The following is a 20,454-nucleotide window of genomic DNA, read 5'->3' as shown; positions in this document are numbered from 1 at the left end:
TCGGTGGGAGTCATAAACTTCTGAGTTTCAAAAGTTAAGATGTTTGACATAAAACTTTAAGATGTTATGTTGTTTTGATCATCATCAACTAGCTCAAACTAGCAATTGCTATTAAAAAAAGAAAAATTTATGTGCTTTGATCAAGTGATCTATGTATGCCATTACAATGCATTATTTGAAATCCATAAATTCCTACCAAAGGCGCTCTTTATGACGATCGATACTAGCTTCTAGGTTAATGATATTATATATGACCCAGTTTTGAAACGAGGGAGTCATATATGTTATCACTTCGTCGTCACTCGATCGTCAATCATGTGGTATCTCAATAAGAAACCACTTTGCAAACATCAAAGTATGTGTTTAATTTCTACCAAGTAGCAACTAGACGGATTAAGAAGGTGCAGACCTATTATAGGGTTCAAGGTATATACCACACCTTTTTGTTTTTTGGTACGTGTATAATGCAAACTAGGAATATGACAAGATATATTGATAGATTAATGTTCATGATGAAATTAATGATTGATCGAATTGTTGTTTTTGGGCCCTGCCACACTCGATCATGGTACAACGGAAGTGTTGTATCAAGCTAGCAACTTGGACGACGTGATTAAGTACATATATATTCTTCTTTTCATTGCCTATAAACAAGACACCACCATCCAGATATATACTCATAGCTCCCAGCCACCCACCATTATTGGTCGTTGTTGATATAGAATATGCACGCAGCATCAAGCAGGATTTGGATGTGAATGTTATCCGCTCCATAATCTATAGCTAATTCTAGCTGTCTATGGATATCAACATTTTATCTATACCTACTTATAAAAATTATAGCCCCTTTTATTTTTAGAAATGATTAAAAGTTACATTAGCCGATATGACAGAAATACCCCTCTTTTTATTTTAATCACCCTTTTTTATCCACTAATTTAATTATCACCATCAATATACCTAAAACACCTTTAATGGAATAGATTACACTACCAATCCTTAAATTTTTAAAATAACTACACTAAACATAATTATATCAATTAAATTACATGAACAACTTATACTACTCGTCGTTACCATCACCAGTCGTCACCACCCATCACCACCGCATTGTCGTTATCACCGCTGCATTGTGCGGGCACCATGCTAGTTAAAAGGAATTATATTAACAATTAAAGATTGAAATGAATTTGAGAGAATTCATGAGAGAAAGATTTTGGGAAATTTGATTGTGTATTTCATTAATTACAAAATATGATGATAATACAAGATTATATACTGACACTGTACATGGTAACTCGTCTAATGTAGCCTTCTAACTAACCATCTACAGTTCAAAGTGTGGCTGGTCACGTGTCTCCATTGGTACTCCTGGACAGTTTTTATGTAGGCCTGCCGCCTGCATGTCTTGTTTAATTATTTTGCTAGCTCTTTGTTTTGGCCGCTCTTCGAGACATGGCTGGGATTATATTAAAAACACCAAGAAGTGAAAACCGATGGCTCGTTATTCGTTGTTTGAAAGTTTTTCATGTGGCTTAAGCCACTATAATTGAGACGAGTTTTTTTCAGTCATTTTGTAATCCTCACAGTTATGTCTCGAGAAAGTGAGGGTGAAGAGGGGGAGGACCTGTGATTGACACTAGAGTGATCGATCCAAACTTGAGCAAGAGTCAACTGAAGAGATTCACAAACAACCTTTAACGTCTTTCCAATTTCATCTTTGGCATGACTGAGACGGTGGTTAAAGTGTGCAGTGTTTAATGACAAGAGAGTATATGGCTAAGCTATTACACATGATATCTAAAATACTGGTATCTTGGTAGTACTAGTTTTAGTAGTAGCTCTAGTAGCAAAAGGTATAGGACAAACACAGGTATAAAGAACGAAAGAAGAAGCACATATAGATCAATTTACCTCGTAAGTCAGACGTTGTTGAACATGATAAGTAGAGAGACCAAGCAGCTGCATAGACAAAGAGATACAAGGTTAACGTAAGCATAAGTGGATTGAAAAGTCACTAGCACTACACTGCTACGGTGTGTGTGTGTGTGTAATACTATTGATTGATCACATAGAGGAACATCGATACAATACTCAACACCGCCGACAGAATAAGAAGAGGTAGAGCAGAAAACAGGGAGTAATATTAATCAAGTCAAGCAACAATCGATAGCCTATAATTGGAAAGACGAGGGTTGGCAAGATCGTCAAAAAGGAAATTGTCGAATGTCGATTAGCAATTTCTACAAAAAGGTTCCCTCTCTAACCTAGCTATCGATACACAATCATTCCTCTGCCTAAAGATCTATTTCTTGTTGGCGTGGCAATGGGACTAAAGACAACTTGATGATGTCTAACAGATGCCAAAATAAGGCCAAGAGCAAGCAAGCATGCAGTAGGTTACGCAAATATCCCGAAACAAGATCTAAGCATTTAACCATAGATCAAATTAACACTAAACTAAAACAGGTTACAAAGAATGGCTACTAGCTTACAAATCTTTGAAAAGTAAAAATGAGGGATTTTACCATAAACATGTCATTGAGGCATTTCATCAAGCACTTAGATTGCACAAGAAATTATCACATAAAATCTTCATCAATTTTTAGAAAAATCTCCAAATTAACAAGCTAGTAACAGTGAACAATAGTTTAAATTTAATACCCTAGCCACTCATACAGTATAAGTAACCGATGCACCTAATTAACATGTAGAACAAGCAAGTCATGATTATATCTAATAAGAGTCGCTTACGACACCATGTTGGAACCACGTTAGTGTGACCGTCACTGATAATGTATCATTCCTGGTATGATAATTGACAATAACTGAAATCCCTATGTCTAGGTAAATATATGATGGGCGTATTTACTCTTAGAGACGTAGTATAGGGTTTCTCATTAGGTGATTGTAACTAAGAGGACTAATGATACACACATTAAACACCATAAGGGTTAAATGTGTAAATACTAAAGGGTTGAATGTGTAATTACTCTCATTATAAATAGAGGGTAATTAACCCTAAGTTAAGGTTAATCACAACACATAATAAACCCTAATTTTCGTGTGTCTCCTCTCTCTAAATTCGTGCATCATGTTCCAGCCGAATTACTCATCCCATTATTACTCAATCACCTTGTTATGGGAACCCGAAATCAATAGCAATTATGCTTTAATGTTCTTACAGGTTCCACAGGACGATTGGGGATGTTTTATCACTCGAATCGAATCATGTTTATTCCAACATGTGGTATCAGAGCCGTGTTACGAGCTATAAGTCATGATTTGGTTCAAATTTGATGAATTTCGCGAACTAAAAATCTGCAGATTATGAACTTCGTGCTGACGTCATCACGAACTAAAGCCCATTTCGCGCTGACGTCATCATGCCTTCTGCTCATTTTCGCGCTTACGTCATCTCTAACTCGCGCTTACGTCATCGCAAATTCATGCTTACGTCATCACACGAACTTCAGCTATCTTCATACGCGAATGACATACAAGCTCGTGCTTACGTCATCACGAGCTTATGACAACTTCGCGCTGACATTATCACGAATTTAATACATCTTCGTGCTAACGTCTCCACGACTAAAGGATGTCTTCGTGTTTACATTATCACGAACTTACTAACTATTTCATGCTTATTAAGTCACGAGTTATTACTTAAGTTCGTATTATACTCAAGATGATTTTAGCTGATGAATGAGTTTGTGCTTACTGTTTTACCCTATAATTTTGTGGCTGAATTTGTCCTTAATTTTTCAAAAATAATTTTTTCTGAGACATTTTTCAAAAATAATTTGTCCCTATATTAAGTCACGAGTTATTACTTAAGCTCGATCCCAGCCAGGGGCTCTGCCCCTTGGACCCCGCCAGGGGCTGCCGCCCCTTGGACCCCGCTTCCAGGGGCGCTGCCCCTGGACCCCCGTAATGTGTGGGGGCTTCGCACTAATGTACATGGTTTCATCATTTGTGCCCTAAAAGTCAGATATGATTCTCATGGTGCGTTCTTTTTCTTTTGGATAATGAACACTAAGTATATTGATTCTGCCCAAAGGTGATTTAATACACTTTGTGTGCTAAAAGGAATATCTTTTCATGCATAAGATACACGATTCTTAATTTTGTGCCCAAAGGTCAAAAGATAAGCGTTGTGCCGCATGACCCTAATGCTCATGTGTACTTAGATATTAGTTACTTCTGCCCAAAGGTGATGTAAATCTAAGTAGAGCCTTATGTCAACTTATTGTTTTGGTGTTTACAATAGGTTACCTATCACTAGCTTCATTAGTATAATGGTCTTAGTCTCATTACTATTAGGAACATTACTTTAGCCTCTTACGTATTTAGGCATTACGTTAGTTCCATTACTTTTAGAGACATTACTTAATAAGCCTTAGATATCTAATTATGAGGAACATCTTTATTAGCCCTTAGTTAAGTTTAGGCATTACTTTAGTTCCATTAGTTTTATAGATATTGCTTAGTCTGCCTTAGATAGCTAATTATGTCACTATAATCTTATTGCCCTTAGTTTTAGGCATTACTTTAATAATCTTCTATTACTTGTATCCTAAATTGATATCCTCCTTATTTCCACTGTAGTACCTAACTTAGGCATTAAGCCACTTATTGATGCAAACTTTGCTTTATGAAAGGATTAATTACATCTAACTCTGAAGATGCTAGACCTTGACTATGTCATTCGCCATAATGAACCCACTGCTATTACTGCTAACTTTTCTGCAGCTCAGAAAGCGAATTTTAAGAAAGTGGGATAAGGTGAATCGCTTGTCACTAATGATGGTCAGGAACTTCATCAATCATAGTATCTGAGGGAATGTATAAGGCGTATGCAAGTAGCTTAAATACATAGGAAATAGCAGTATTTGTGAACACAAAATGAATATGACTGACATGACTCATAAGTTTAAGAGTCCTAAAATGGAAGTCTCTGAAAATTTTCTTATGCATTTTATAATGACCTCATTGATTGCTCATTCCGACACCTTCAAAATTAGATATAATGCTATGAAGGATAAATGGTTGATGAGTGAACGAATAGCAATGTGTGTGCAAGAAAATGGTCGCCTTAAGTTGGGCCAACCTAAAGTGTTCACCTTACTACCACTGCTAATTCCATTAAGAGGAAAGATATAACAGTAATAAGACTACAAATTAAAGTTCAAAAGGCTAATCATGGTGCTTTTACCTCTAGTTTTGAGTCCTTGATGAGCAATCCTAACTGCAAATTCTGATTGTGCCCAGATTGCCCTAAAATCAAGGAGTAGCTAGCTAAGAAAGGTCTTATTTCATGTAATATTTGATTCTTTTTATGATGTATCTATTAATACATGTGTGAGTGATTCTAATTATATGGTTCATGTGATTAACTCAACATAAGGGAGTTCCATACAATCCAGAAGCTATCAAATGACCAAAGAAAGCTTAGAGTTGGAAGGGTTGATCTCTTATATGTCGAAACCATGGAGACTTATGATTTACATATAAACACTTGAAAGTGTATTAGACTAGTGGATACCTTATGTGTACCAAGAATTTCTCGGAACACTGTGTCTATTTTTTCTAGTCTAACACCTTGAAAGTTATGTATTAATTCATGGTTACGACGAGATTGCCATTACTCATAATAATGAATTTCTTAGTCATAGTTTCTTGAATGGATTGTTGTATAAGTTAGAACTAGATCATAATTTCTCACAGTCTTTGTTGTCTCCTAATATTGATGACATAACTAAAACAAAGACAAAATCACCTAACTAATTAAGAGAATTACTCCCATATAGTGGCATAAATACCTTAGCCACATCTCACGAGTTTGCATGATACAACTCATAAAGGATGGAATATTACATTCTCTTGACTTTTGTGATTTTGAAACATGTATTCAATGGCTTAAGGGATCAAGAAAGGAGCCACTAGAAGTTCCAACTTGCTGGAAATAATTCACTCTGATGTTAGTAGCCCCTATCCCGCATCCATGCATCATTTATTAGAATCATTAACGATTATTCATATTATATGCACCTATATTTGATCTGAACCCTTAGAGACTTTTATTGATCTTATAACTTTGGTTTTAAACCAACTTGATCATAAAATAAAAGTTGTGAGATCAGATAGAGGAGGTGAGTATTATGGTTGACATATTCATATTGGTTAAGCTCTTAATCCTTTCCATAACTTTTGAAAGGAACAAGACATAAGTAACTAATATACCATGTTTGGTTTTTCTCAACAAACTTTTATGTTGCTAAAAGGAGAAATAGAACCTTAATGGACATGGTGAAAAGTATGTTTGTCAACACTAACTTACCTACTTTCCTTTGGACTGAGGCCTTACGCACAGCTGTTCATATACTCAATAAGAGTTTCATTAGAATCTGTCCTTAAGACTCCTGGACAGACTGGAAACTGAGTCTGAATTATATGAATGTATGAGACTGTACTGCCAAAGCATAACTCTATAACCCTAACTTAAAGAAACTGGATCCCTAAATCCTTTACTTGTTTCTTTATTGGTTATTAGTCTTACTGTCTTTCCTACACTACTAGCATTATTGACACGCAGTATGTCACATTTCATGAGAACTAAGAGATCAGTGGGAGCACGACAAATCATAACTTAAGATTTGCAGGAAGTACAAGAAGCGGGGGGAACCACTCATCGGTTATTATTACTCCTCCGATAACTCCTCTTGTACCCAACGCTGCTCCTAATATCACTGTTCCACTTTCTCCTAATTAGAATACTACTAATGATAAAGCATCTTATTAATAATGCTAAAGCATCTTCCTTACTGAACCTGAAAATCAACTCAGGAGATCATCTAGGTCACGCAAGACCATAACTTTGATGATTTCATTATTTAACTGAAATTGAGGACATTGGAGAGCTTACTGATCCTACCTCTTATTAAGAAGCCATTAATAGCGATCATGCCGCTTAGTGGAATGAAGCCATAATTTGAGAGCTTAATTCCATATAGCATAATGACGTTTGGGACTGGTTGAATTTCTTGAAGAATCCAAATCTATAAGTTGTAAGTGGATCTTCAAAACCAAATTAGACCCGAATGGAAACGTCAAACGCTATAAGGCCATAACCATTTGCGAAGGGCTTTACTCAAAAGGAAGGAATCGATTATCAAGAGACCTTATCTCCTGTCTCATAAAGATTCCTTAAGGATCATCATGGCATTCGTATCTCATTATGATTTGGAGTTACATTAGATGGATGTCAAGACCACTTTCCTAAATGCAAACTTGCATTAAGAAGGATACATGTGAACCTGAAGTTCCATAAAGTAAATAGCACATGATCTGCAAGTTGAATAAGTCCATATACAGGTTGAAGCAAGCATCACTAAAATGGTACGTTGAGTTTAATGAAGTCATAAGAGGACACGACTTCCTAAGAAAATCAAGTGGATTAATGCACCTATCTCAAGATCAGTGGGAGTAAATTTACAATCCTTGTTTTGCATGTGAATGTTATACTTGCAAGTAACTACTTGGATATGTTGCATGAGTCGAAGCATTTACTTTTCGCAGAATGTCGACATAAAAGATCTCGGTGATGCCTTTAATGTCACAGGTATCGATATACATCGGGATAGGTGTAATGATGTTCTAGTTCTTTCTCAAAAGACTTATGTTGAACACGTCTTAGAACGCCATAACATGCAACACTACACACCCACTATAGATCTATTAGTAAAAAAAGGAAACGTATGTGATTGTTTCCAAAGTCTGAACATTGAAAGGGCAAATGAGGATGATACCTTACTCATAAGTAGTTGAGAGCATTATGTACGCTCAGGTTTGTACTCGTTCAGATATCGCTTACATTACCGGTATGTTTGGGAATTAAGTATATAATCCCGGATTAGCATATTGGAAAATGGCTAAAAAGGTTCTACGATATCTGCAAAGGACCAAAGACTACATATTAACTTATAGAAGAGGTGACAACTTAGAAGTAGTGGGATGTTTGAGTTCCAATAAGAAATCTAATTCTGAATGTATATTTATGATTAGCTGGCAAACCTATCTTTTGACGGAGTCATAAGTAGAAACTGACTGCAACGTCTACCATGATGTCTGAACGTTCATAATTTCATGTCATGAGATGTTGTTAAAGAACCTGGTCAGTGGACTCGAAAGTTGTCAACTTTATTATTAGACCATTGAAGTTTTACTGTGATAACTCAGCTACCATAATTTTTGAACAGTAACAGTTCAACTGGCTCTGAGATGTATCTCGATACAAAGTTTTTGTTTTACGTTAACGGAATGAGGAAAATGTTCTTTGTATTAAGTACATAAGTACACATAATATGCTACTGGATCCAATGACCGAAGGTCTTCCTCCTAAAATCTTCGTAGGATACGTATCGAAGATGAGGCTTACTTAAAGACATATTATGATAGCATGTTGTACTTATTGGTCATTATTATTATGTTAATTAAAATTTTCCTCCTTATTCAGATTTTGTTTGTCTATTAGTTACACTTCGAGCTCATAACAGTGTAAAGACATTATATAACAAAATTTGTCTTAGTCAATTGATCATTGCTTATTAGTTTTAAATTTGAGTCATAGTTTGACTAGTGGGGGTCCTGAGTTGATGTTCTTCTCTACGACTGTACTTATTGGCTATGATTTCGGTTTAAAACAAAATGAGTATTATTCCGGAACTTATTTGAATACTCATAGATAAATGATCGCTCGGTCAAGTGGGAGAATGTTGGAACCACGTTAGTGTGACCATCACTGATCATGTATCATTCCTGATATGATAATTGACAATAACTGAAATCGCTATGTCTAGGTAAATATATGATGGGCGTATCTACTCTTAGAGACGTAGTATAGGGTTTCCCATTAGGTGATTGTAACTAAGAGGACTAATGATACACACATTAAACACCAGAAGGGTTAAATGTGTAAATACTAAAGGGTTGAATGTGTAATTACTCTCATTATAAATAGAGGGTAATTAACCCTAAGTTAAGGTTAATCACAACACATAATAAACCCTAATTTTCGTGTGCCTCCTCTCTCTAAATTCGTGCATCATGTTCCAGCCGAATTACTCATCCCATTATTACTCAATCACCTTGTTATGGGAACCCGAAATCAATAGCAATTATGCTTTAATGTTCTTACAGGTTCCACAGGACGATTGGGGATGTTTTATCACTCGAATCGAATCATGTTTATTGCAACACACCACTCACAGGAGATGTCAAGGCTGACCGGAGACGGTAAAGCTGACTAGCGACGGCGAGTATGAGCAACGAAATGAAGGCTGACCGGATACGGTGAGGATAATTGGAGACGGCGAGGCTGATCGAAGACGGTGAGGATACAGTCAATGGTGAAGATAACCGCGATGGTGGAACCCGAATTACATGAATTGATATTCCTGCCGGAGATTTCTCCAGATCTAGGGTCTCAAATGTGTTTGTGTTTCTTTCTTTTTATACTATTTTGCTTGGTATAAACAATGGATAGATGTGTATTATTTACAGCTTTTTATTTTAGTGAGCAAAACACTAAAATTTTCCTGTACCTACTTTTCTTCGTTTCAGTCACAGAAAGTATGAGTCAGTAAATGTCAATTATGTTGTAGTGTTGTAAGACATGAATTTTGAAAAACATATAATAACATTCCAGAAAACATAGAATGATACCATCTAGTCCACCCGAGACCTTACAACCACTACTGTCCTCACCGAATTTCCAACCGACATGCAAAACCTGCATTATCAAAAGAAACTTTAGCAAGTAAGACAACTATTTACTAGTAAAGAATGCAAACAAGCAATTAGACCACTGAAGACCTATAGTACCAGGATGCACCAACTGTCCAACTCCTAAATAACTTGTAACTTCAAAGATGTAATACATGATATGAAGTACTCTTAAGTGTTAAAAGAATTGAATATGCAGCTTGACGTTCAATAGAAAAAAATGAATGTTGCAACATACAGTCAACACGGTCTCCACTCCTGATTGTTGTGAGCCTGGGTGCAAGTCCATTGTTATCTGCGCGCAACATGAAAGCAATTATTTATTTAATTATTTCGACTAATTTTTCAACAAAATAATATATGATTAATATTATTATACTTGATTCAAATTTAGCAGCTACCAGTTCAAAAAAAAAACATACGGCAGAGGCGGCTGAATAGTTATGGTAGGCTAGGCATGTGTTTAAGGCCTCCAGTTAGTTAGGGCCCCCAAATTTAAATGGACTAGATTTTATTTTTTCTACAGGTTGTTGGGATTATAAGGATAATTACTTCATTTAGTAGAAAAAGTAGGGTAACCGTATCAAAATGTTAAATTGAGCCGCTCGAGGCTCCACTCCTTTTTTTGAACATGAGAGGAAAGGTTGAGATTTTTTCTAAGGGTATTATGAATAAGTGATATGGGTATTTTGGGTTTCACTTAGTTAAAAATGAAAAATGAAGGGAACAAATGTTTTATAATGAACTAGAGATATGTATGGTGGGTATTTTTTATTCTATTAATTAAAGATTGGGAGTAGTTTGCAATTGACGGTAGAAAACACATGAAAATATCAATAAGAGGGCTTTAACTATAAAAGACTTAGATGCTCTCATGTGCTATACATGTGACATAATTAGCGGTTTAAGATGTTAGTGGATCATACTCATTCACAAAAACATAAAATTTGTCTCATGTAGAACCACCAAAATGGTTGTTTGAGGCTTTAAAGGAAGGCCCCCAATTTAGTCCCATTTAGAGCCTCAAAAAACCTTCAGCCGGCACTGACCATACCCCATGTCCATTATCAGTTATGCACACTGGAAAATCTACAAGTAAAACAATATCAACCTTTGAAGCAAATCCAGCTTGAGACTCGTCGACACAATTGTCCTATAGTATACATAGATACTTAATACTTGAGAGTTTAACTCAATCGGCACAAACAATTGATCTATCAGTCAACTTTTAAATCTAGCAGGTAAATAGTATGTAAATATATCAAAAGGAGCCAAATAAGAGAATATCTTACGGGATCTTGTTTAGCAGAATTGTAGTTTCACCCCAAGGGCGGCCTCTGATCTGAAAAATGAGCACACCACCCTTACAGTAAAGCAAAAATAATAGAATAAGGTGCAAAGCTGCTTTAGATCATTCTGTAAGACCTATGAACTAATATATAATGCCAGATTGTTATTCGACTTACCTGTTACCTTTATATCTGTCTCGCTCGTCATGACTGAACTTGGACGAACTACAGGAGTAGTCATGCTAACAAAATACACAATATTCAGTATCACCTGTTTCACTATGGAACCTTATAAACCACAAGCGATGGCATAATGTTGATATTGACCCAGTTGTTGGAGTAACTATGACGTCAACCATTTTGAATAACTCCCATGTAATAGTAAATGACCCTGCGCCTGTACTCAATCATACAAGGTTAAACAACAAAATTATTAACATTAGGAATGTGGTCAGAGGAAATTCATTTGGCTAGTATTGGACCGAATTGTGCTACATGCCTCCATATTGATACATCGTAACAGAAGAGTAGACGACCATGATAAGTTGAAGATTAAGACGTTAGCATCACCTGAGACGCTGGGCAGCAACATAGTCTTTAGACGCTTTAGGTGTTTGTGAGAACCAGTTTCCAGAGAGAATCGTGAAAGATGACATTTTACGGGTGGCTTTATAATTGTCAATATCTATAACACGTACTTCATCACCAAGTTGTGCACCAGAAAGCAAACTTGAAGCTTGGCAAACACATCGTAATCATTAATAAGAGATCCCAACAAGATGGTATGGTTTTGGCTTTTGGGCCATAAGTATTCAAAACCATAATCAAAAATATGTTCCATTGTGGGTGCTCCTCAAGCATATGGCAAAACAGCTGCACTTAGCCTAGCGACAGAGTAGCCCATACATCCCGTTGTCACCCCCGAGGTTAACATCTTTGCAAAAGGCTGTTTTTAGAGTTTGAAGCATTGGCCCAACAAGCGTGTCATCAATTTTCAAGGCAAGGACGTCACAGGTACCATAGTAATCTAGGTTAGCAGAGTAGCCTTTTACATCACTACCTTTAGGGTCGGTAACATAACCACACAAATTGACCAGATATGTCACAGTTTGTTTCGTGTGATGATGAGTGTCTTCCTCCTCCTCCGAAGAAAGTGAGGGTGAAGAGGGGGAGGACCTGTGACTGACACCAGGGTGATCAATCCAAACTTGAGCAAGAGTCAACTGAGGAGATTCACAAACAAGTTTTAAACGTCTTTCCAAGTTCATCTTTGGCATGACTGAGACAGTATCTTTGGTTAGGCTGTGCATTGTTTAGTTTCAAAGGAAGAGTATATGGTTAAGCTATTACACATGATACCTAAATACATGGTATCTTTGTAGCACTAGTAGCAAAAGGTATAAAGAACGAAAGAAGAAACACGTATAGATTAAATTACCTCATATGTCGGACGTTGTTGAGCATGATAAGTAGAGAGACTGATCAGCTGCACAGACACATAGATATAAGGTTAACGTAAGCATAAGTGGATTGAAAGGTAACTAGCGCTACACTGCTACAATGTGTGTGTGTGTGTATTATACTATTGGTTGGTCACATAGAGGAACATCGATACAACACTCAACAAGACCGGCAGAATAAGAAGATATAGAGTAAAAAGCAGGGAGCAATAATCAACAACAGCAATATCTGTTTTGTATATACCAGAGGCGAAAACGCAGACTTGATCTTTTCATGCACCTTACATACACCTCCTCCAAACATCGGCATAATAATCAACAACAGCAATATCTGTTATCAACGCTTGCGTTTGTTGATTTGTGGTTAATTACGTACAGGGTTAAAAAGGGCAACTTGGCCATCAAAAGAGCCTTGGTTGCATTTTTCATTTTTGGCATAATAAATATTCAATCTCTCTCTCACACACACAGTTGACACAAACACTTTGTCGTCGCCCATCGATTAACAACACTAGAGAAAAGGCTCAGCCTTTGGTTTCCATCGGGCCAGAAGAGTATTTACAATAATATAATAGCAATAAAAAGTAATAACAGCAACAAGACTGAACAAGATTTTACTACTTTAATAAATAAATAGATAGACAGATAAGTAAGATTTGGTGATGTTGATATATTAATTCTAGTATTATTAAAGTAGGGCAGGCAGGCTGGCAATCTTGTTAATTGACAGATGAAAAAAAAAAAAACTAATGGAAATTGAGCAATAAATAAATAAAAAGTGGTAATCGAAATTAGGACCTGTACAAGAAGAAGAAGAAGAATTCATCCTCTTCCTCCTGGCGCGTGGTTTAATGGCTGTTGTTGTTCATCATCCCATTCCAGTCTCATCCTGTCCTTTTCCCTCCCTTACAATAGAATTAGATCACTTTATAAATTTGAACTAGTTATAGGACCTGCGGGATACGTGGAATTATATACACCGGCTGCCCGGTATATATCCCATAAAATCCCCTCCACCAAATACCACACAACATGCATTGCATGCCGAGATTCGAACCTGCGCCTAAGCTCTTTGGTGCAAAGAAAGCATGTGTGAGCCCGGCTGGCCACTGGGCTATCAACCCAATGGTTACGACAAAATTTTGGACTCAAGCTTATGTCAAATATTCAAACTAAAAATTTTTGATAAAACAATCAAACATGTAACAATAATAATAAAAAAATATAAAAGAATTATAAGATGTATAAAAACATAAACAATAACTATATTAATGTTTTGAATATAATATGAGCGTAAGACTTAAACAGTAAAATCGTAACCATGCGAAACTTATTTGATGAAAACATGAGAACCAAAAAATTTAGTGTCAAGAAAATAAAAGTGAAAACTTTGATGTGGTGCAAATTTAAAAACATTATATATAAAAAAACGGATAAAAATAGTCAAAAAAAAATGTTTAAAAAGTAAGATCGTAACCATGTGAAAATTATTTGATGAAAACATAAGAACCAAAAAATTAAGTGTCAAGAAAATAAAAACGAAAACTTTGATGTGGGCGAATTTAAAAACGTTATGTATATAAAAAGTTGAATAAAAATAGTCAAAACCACATGGTGAAAGTTATTTGATGAAAACATGAGAACCCAAAATTTTAGTGTCAAGAAAATAAAAACGCAAACTTTAATATGGGGCAAAAGTTAAAAGATAGAAAGTTTAGGAGGTTGAAATGAAATATGGTAAAAATTATTCAAATTATTATGTGCTATAAGAAACTTGTACATTCCACGCATAAAGTAGTTAAATGAAAATAGTCAAAGACCAAATGTTTATAAGATAAATCTATATCTGTGTGAAAGTTGTTTGATAAAAAATGAGAACCTAAAAGTTTAGTGTCACAAAAATGAAAGCGAAACTTTGATGTAGGATAAAAGTTAAAAAAAATAGAAATTTTAGGGGGTTAAAACGAAATTGGTTAAAATTTAGGGGGTTATAACGAAATTTGGTTAAAATTAGTATGTGCTTTAAATGTTTGTACAATTCACACATAAAATATAAAAAATAAGAACCTAAAAGTTTAGTGTTACGAAAATGAAAGCGAAAACTTTGATGTAGGATAAAGGTTAAAAAATAGAATATTTAGGGGGTTAAAACGAAATTTGGTTAAAATTTAGGGGGTTATAACGAAATTTAGTATGTGCTTTAAATGCTTGTACATTTTACGCATAAAGTACTTATACATTTACATAGGTTTTTAGTATACATATAATTAATTTTAGTCATGGATTAAAATCTACATTAAAAAATCTTAATCCTCAATATTAGTGCATAGAGTCTATTATTGAATACTAATAAAATTAATAATTTCTCTAGTCTTTAATTTAAGACTAATACAAAATTACATCTCAATAAATTAAATGATAAAATAATAACATTTTTAAGACCACATTATAGATTTATAGATATGTTGTCCCAACGAAAGTATATATTAGTAATTCCTTTCAAATCTATGATTGAGTTTTATATCTAAACTTCGTCATTACACATTATCTTCATGTATTGCAACAAAAAAATTGCGAAAAATTGTTGACTCTTACGCTTTTTGCCCAATTGACCGGTTCCGAAGCTAATGAATTATCCTCAACTTCGTCATCAACCGGTTTTTGAACAATATCTGTCACATTTTTTCAAGATTCATTATTTCCACCACGATAAGCCAGCAACTCATTCACATCTATTTTGTGTTTGTAATGCATACCCATAATCAACCTTGTGTAGGAAATGACATAATAGTAGCCGCGTAAAGTTTTCAATGCAACATCATACGTAATGGATTCGATAATATTGTTATATCCTTGACTTATTTATTTGTTTAAAGGAAACGAAAACAAAAAGTGAGGATTGTATTAATGATCAATATTATTTTTTTTCTTCATTAGACAATGATAATTGGGGAACATTTTATACATGTAAAATGTTAGGGATATTAAAAATTTGTCCAAAACTTCAAATATTACATATATAAAAGGAAAAGACTTACAAATGGTCTTTCTGAAGTTGGTACCAACATGTAAGTTATGTTGCTTCTTACTGCAGTATGTAAACTGGATAGTGCACCAAGTTCTAAGCGGGGATCACTTTAGCAACGGTTTGATAGTTTTTACTTTCCTTTTTGATATTTTCAATTAAACCGCAAAACTAATTAATATAAAGTGTCGGGTCTTATGGGTGAAGAAAGATGAATGTTGATTTAGAATTTATTTCAAAACTTAGCTTTTATATTATTATATACGAGAGCAAGACCCGCGCGTTGCGGCGGTGAGATAATGATGCTGATAAGTCATAGCCTATGATAGGTCATAGGAGATGATATGTCATAGAGTGTCATAGCCAAATATCTTAGCCGTACGGGCTCTGACCTCAGATTTAAAATTTTGTCGAAAGTATATCGAATGACATCTCTAATGAAAGAGCATGAAATTTTAAGAACACCCATATAATTTTTATAATTTATCGATGTATCCATATGTGAACCGGAAGCCAACCCGGAAAAAAAAATAGATAGCGGGTCAAGTGGATTTATGGTTTGACGGGTAGAAGAAATAGAAAAGAGGGTAGAAAAGGGAAAGTGGAAGGAAATAAGAGGACGAGAAGGGAAAAAGTAGAGACACACACAAACACAACGATGAAACCACAAATATAAATAGGGAAACTATTGGAAGGGAAGGGAAGGGAAGGAATAGAAGAGATGGCTGGAGAATCAAAATCAATGCTGGAAAGGGAAATTGAATGTATGAGAATCGATCTAAGTGATGATGAAAAGGTGAAGAGTTTCGTTGCGAAATTTCCAGCGCAAGAACAACCTCTGGATTGCAGGGCATTAGATGTGGCACCTCCTACACGCACTTTTTGGAACAAAACGACGACAGCCTCTAAACCTCGCGCCAGGAGGAGGATTTCTTCTTCTTCTTCCTCTTGTTGTTCCGGTCAGTGACGCCCACTCTTTCTATTTCTATCATTAATTTCCATTTATTTTTTCATTATATATATATATAATCTCACTTGAACCTTATTATTTTTGTTTTGTTCTTCTTCTTATAATTAATACTGTTATTATTATTAATATTATTATCTGTGTGTGTGTGTGTCCTCCCTTTCCAAAATACTTTAAAAAATTTTTTTTTTTAAAAATATATATTTACTTACTACTGTAGTATGGTTTGTAATGGAATGTTTGTATCTATTTATTCAATAAAATATTTTGTGTTAATTACAAGTAGCAGGCATCATGAACTGATCCTTGTAGGCATTCCAAGTGACCAGCAGTACAAAATTTTTAACACAAGCCTCATATTCGTAATGACTAGATTGTTATTTTATTAGAGTTTTTGCGCTTTTGTTGGTTTGTCAATTCCCTTTTAGTTACTACAATTGCTACCAACACCTTCAAAAGTTTTAAAGTTGTCCGCTTTTTGACCCGTATCCCAGATTTCGTTGATTAGTTCCTAAACTTGCTCCCTCTTTATATATATATATATTTCCAAATACAAATAGACTGCTGTGCTGATGATGATTGATTTTGCAGTTGCTGATGGATTGATGGCAGATGCTGATGTTTGGAGGAGGTGGAGGATTCACGAAAAGATCAAGTTGGCGTTTTCTATGGTCTATTCACATCGTTTGCCTGGTTTAATACAGTTTTGGGCCCTGTTAATGTTGGTGAAACCAAATCTTCAACCACACTTTCGACTTCTTGTCAACCTTTTGCCCTTGACGATCTTGCCAACCCTACCCTTTTCGATTATAGGCTGTTTTCTACCAGCTACCGCCCTCTTCCTTCTGATCAATCTGTTGTCGACGATCCCCTTGCCACCGCATTCCTCACCCGGTTCCCGCAGGTAGTTCTGGATCTCAGAAAGATTGCTCACAACGGGAGTCCGTTGGTGAACAAAGCCGTCGATTGCGGCCTGACTTGTTTAATACTGCTCCCTGTTTTCCACCACCCTCTTCGCCACCGTAGCTACTCTACATATTCTTGTGTTGGTGTTGTTGAGTGTTGTATCAATGTTCCTCCTCTTGTTCCACCACTTCTTCGGTCTTTGGATCTTGAACTAAAGGTATCTTTTCCCATCTATCTGCGTGATCAATCAATCAATATTAGAGTATATTATTGTTGTAATTACTGTATGTTTCATATACATGTACTAGTGTACAGCTTACTTAAAACCTGTATTCTTTTGTTTCTGTCTGTGCAGCGGGTCTGTCTCTCTACTTATCATGTTCAACCACGTCTGACATACGAGGTAATCTACAACTTGGTGATGACTTACGTGTTTTGGATTTGGTCAACACTGGTTCTCCCTCCCAGGAAACTCGTCTTTCACGGTTCTCCCAGGAAACTGGTTCTCACAAACACCCAATGCATCCAAAAAAGAAGGTAAAACCAATCGTAACATAAGCTTTCTCGTTTGCTTTGCTGTGACTATAAATAATCATAACCTTTTCTTACGGCTTCTGTCTACCTTGTTTTATCCTTTCTTTCTTCATATTGTGTTTTATAGTTCTTGTTGTATTAAAACTCATCGTTGTTGTTCGGTGTGTCAGATTGGCAAACACCAAAACTTGAAAAGCGGAAGCTAAGTGATTTGTACGATAAAGAGAGTCAAACTGACTCTGATGACCCTGACTATGACTCTGACTGTTCCTTGGTGCGTTTTGTCGACCGGCAGTTAACTGCAAACTGTAGAGGAACATTGATCTTTATCCGTTTTGATATCCCATATACACTTGTAGATGTGAAGCAGAAAGTTGAGAAGGAATTTAACCTGGATCCCAGGGCTTACACCATGGAGTACGAACTTTTGGGGGAAAGGTTTGTGATCGACACGGATGGGGACCTGACCAGTTGCATCGGACGTTGGAAAACTTACCTGAGGAAAGTAAAGTCATTTGTTTTCAAATGTTATGTTCTCGATCAATTGCAAAGACATCTATGATCAGGGCGATGTGTTAACACCTGATACTCTTAGATATCTTAATTTCTCATGGGATTGTGTGTGGATTTGGATTTTAATCTATTGTTACTATTTTGTTCAGTGTTGGTTATGATGCACAGGCCTGGCACCTTTGTGATCACTTGTGCAGGGTGGTGTGAACATTCACCCTGCACAAGTTGATTAGCTTCTTACAATCATAGATGGGTCAATGTGTTTGGGACTTTCTGTTTCCAAGGATTGCGATTCTATAGCTTTTGATGCGATTGTTTGTAAGTAGACAAATCTGAATTTTATATAAAGTTCTCTGTGGTAACTTAGAAGACACTTTTAGCATGATAAACAATCTTTGAAAATTTGTTTGACAAAGTCTATTATTAACATTAATAATAGACTTTTTGAGCCTTGAATTTAAGAATATATGCAAGCTGTTTTTTTAGGCAATAAGCACCAAATTAATCTCAAATAACCGCTTGATGTCGATTATGTTTCGGGGGATTTATATTTCAAATGGGACTTTTATATTTCTTTAATTAAATTAACGAGACAATTGATATTTCTAATAATAAACCTTGTAAAGCATGACAAATTTGACGGGGAATGTTGACTAAACATCAAGTTTTTCCGACCGTCTTAGAACTAAAAGTTTATGTCGAATTTTAAAAGTGTTAGGAAATGAATGGTTGGTAGTAAAACTCTTTAACTTTTAATGCGTGTTTAAAGAGAGTTTTGAAGCTACAAAAGACTCAATCCAAAACGTTTGAAGTTTAATACTTGTTGGTGAATGTTGATATAGATTGAAACAATTCAAAGCAAGGTGAACGTTTGATTGAGGGGGATGTATGCGATAGAATATTCAAAATAATGTTCGTGATTTATGTTACCTTGTACAAAATGCATCGTCTAGATACAAGCCTAAACTGGACAGTTTAGCTATCATAATATCCCTTGTGAAGCGTATACCAAATACTCACGCTACTTCATTTACAACTACAATTACATCAACTAATTACACCATTTACACTACATGTCGTCTTCACCACCATCACTAGTCACCACGGCACCAAACATTAATCACCACCAATAGCCGCAATCATCACACCCACACTGTTGTTGCCATGACCATTGCCGTTGCATTGCGCGGGTACTTATCTAGTAGAAAAATAAATGATATTGTTTGATTATTATCTTAATATCTGAAAATTTTATAAAAATGAAAAAATCTACAAATAAAATCTTTCTATACCTCATTTCTAAATGATGAGATTTGCTAGTAATAGTATGCAAGATTTATTTCAATTCAAAATTTCTCTAAATTTATGTGTAAAAACTTTTAACTTATAAAACTTAAATTTGAATAGACAAAATGTTTAACAGCGGAACTTAGAACATTTTTTAGGAGGTGAGTAATGTATTTTCTTTTTATGATTAGTAATAATTTTTACACTACCAACTCAAAATGTTGGGTATTGGATCCCCAATAGGTGTTAATCTATAGTCCCTTAGAAAACATATTGAATTCTATTATTTTAGAAAATTCAACACTTTTTTATACTCAAAATACCCCTATTTCTTAATCCTAATTCTCTATACACCTAATCTATACTTTTATACCATCAAATAAAAAAACAACTATCTCTTTAAATATCATATGGGGAATTATCTAAAATAACATTAATGATTAACTTACACTACCAGTCTTTAATCTTTTAATAAATCTTCATTAACCTTTTAAATCAACTAGTTTTATATCAATTGTCTACACCACTTGACGCCACCTCCAACATCGACCGTTGTTCCCACCACCACATCGTCACGACCACCGCTGCGTTTCACGGATACTGCGCTAGTTTTGTAAAAGTTGGATCACCAATTTTATAGTTTCAAGGTACTTATGTTTATTTATTACATAAAATTATTACCATTATCTC

At 35.3% G+C, this 20,454-nt stretch overlaps 1 protein-coding gene and 1 long non-coding RNA gene across 8 annotated transcripts; one reads left to right on the top strand and one right to left on the bottom strand.

The window, feature by feature from the left end:
• Window positions 1-1,214: 1,214 nt before the first annotated feature.
• Window positions 1,215-13,511, bottom strand: LOC122597429. Of its 7 annotated transcripts, none has more exons than XR_006323429.1 (8): window positions 13,331-13,511; window positions 11,250-12,558; window positions 11,076-11,146; window positions 10,895-10,936; window positions 10,022-10,078; window positions 9,724-9,790; window positions 1,915-1,962; window positions 1,215-1,729 (listed from the first exon to the last, which is right to left on the bottom strand). It is a non-coding gene; the product is annotated as an uncharacterized LOC122597429 (long non-coding RNA). The 7 variants fall into 7 exon arrangements; XR_006323430.1 differs by having other exon boundaries at window positions 11,076-11,125; XR_006323426.1 differs by lacking the exon at window positions 10,895-10,936 and having other exon boundaries at window positions 11,250-11,469; window positions 11,643-12,558.
• A 2,767-nt stretch (window positions 13,512-16,278) lies between these two features.
• LOC122591062 lies at window positions 16,279-18,625 on the top strand. The gene is made up of 4 exons (XM_043763259.1): window positions 16,279-16,353; window positions 17,153-17,647; window positions 17,786-17,967; window positions 18,135-18,625. Exons 1-4 carry the CDS (start codon window positions 16,279-16,281, stop codon window positions 18,154-18,156), a joined length of 774 nt encoding a protein of 257 aa, XP_043619194.1. The 3' UTR covers window positions 18,157-18,625.
• Window positions 18,626-20,454: the final 1,829 nt, after the last annotated feature.

The sequence above is a fragment of the Erigeron canadensis genome, chromosome 1 (genome assembly GCF_010389155.1).
Source record: "Erigeron canadensis isolate Cc75 chromosome 1, C_canadensis_v1, whole genome shotgun sequence".
Classification (NCBI taxonomy): Eukaryota; Viridiplantae; Streptophyta; class Magnoliopsida; order Asterales; family Asteraceae; genus Erigeron; species Erigeron canadensis.
The sequence above is the reverse complement of the archived record's forward strand: the minus strand, read 5'-3'. Positions and strand labels throughout refer to the sequence as shown.

Excerpts from the sequence above, each read along its gene's own strand:
- LOC122591062 (XM_043763259.1), top strand. The coding sequence starts at position 16,279 with ATGGCTGGAGAATCAAAATCAATGCTGGAAAGGGAAATTGAATGTATG. Across the intron at positions 17,648-17,785 it reads CTTTGGATCTTGAACTAAAG|CGGGTCTGTCTCTCTACTTA; the intron begins GTATCTTTTCCC and ends CTGTCTGTGCAG. Across the intron at positions 17,968-18,134 it reads CAATGCATCCAAAAAAGAAG|ATTGGCAAACACCAAAACTT; the intron begins GTAAAACCAATC and ends TCGGTGTGTCAG.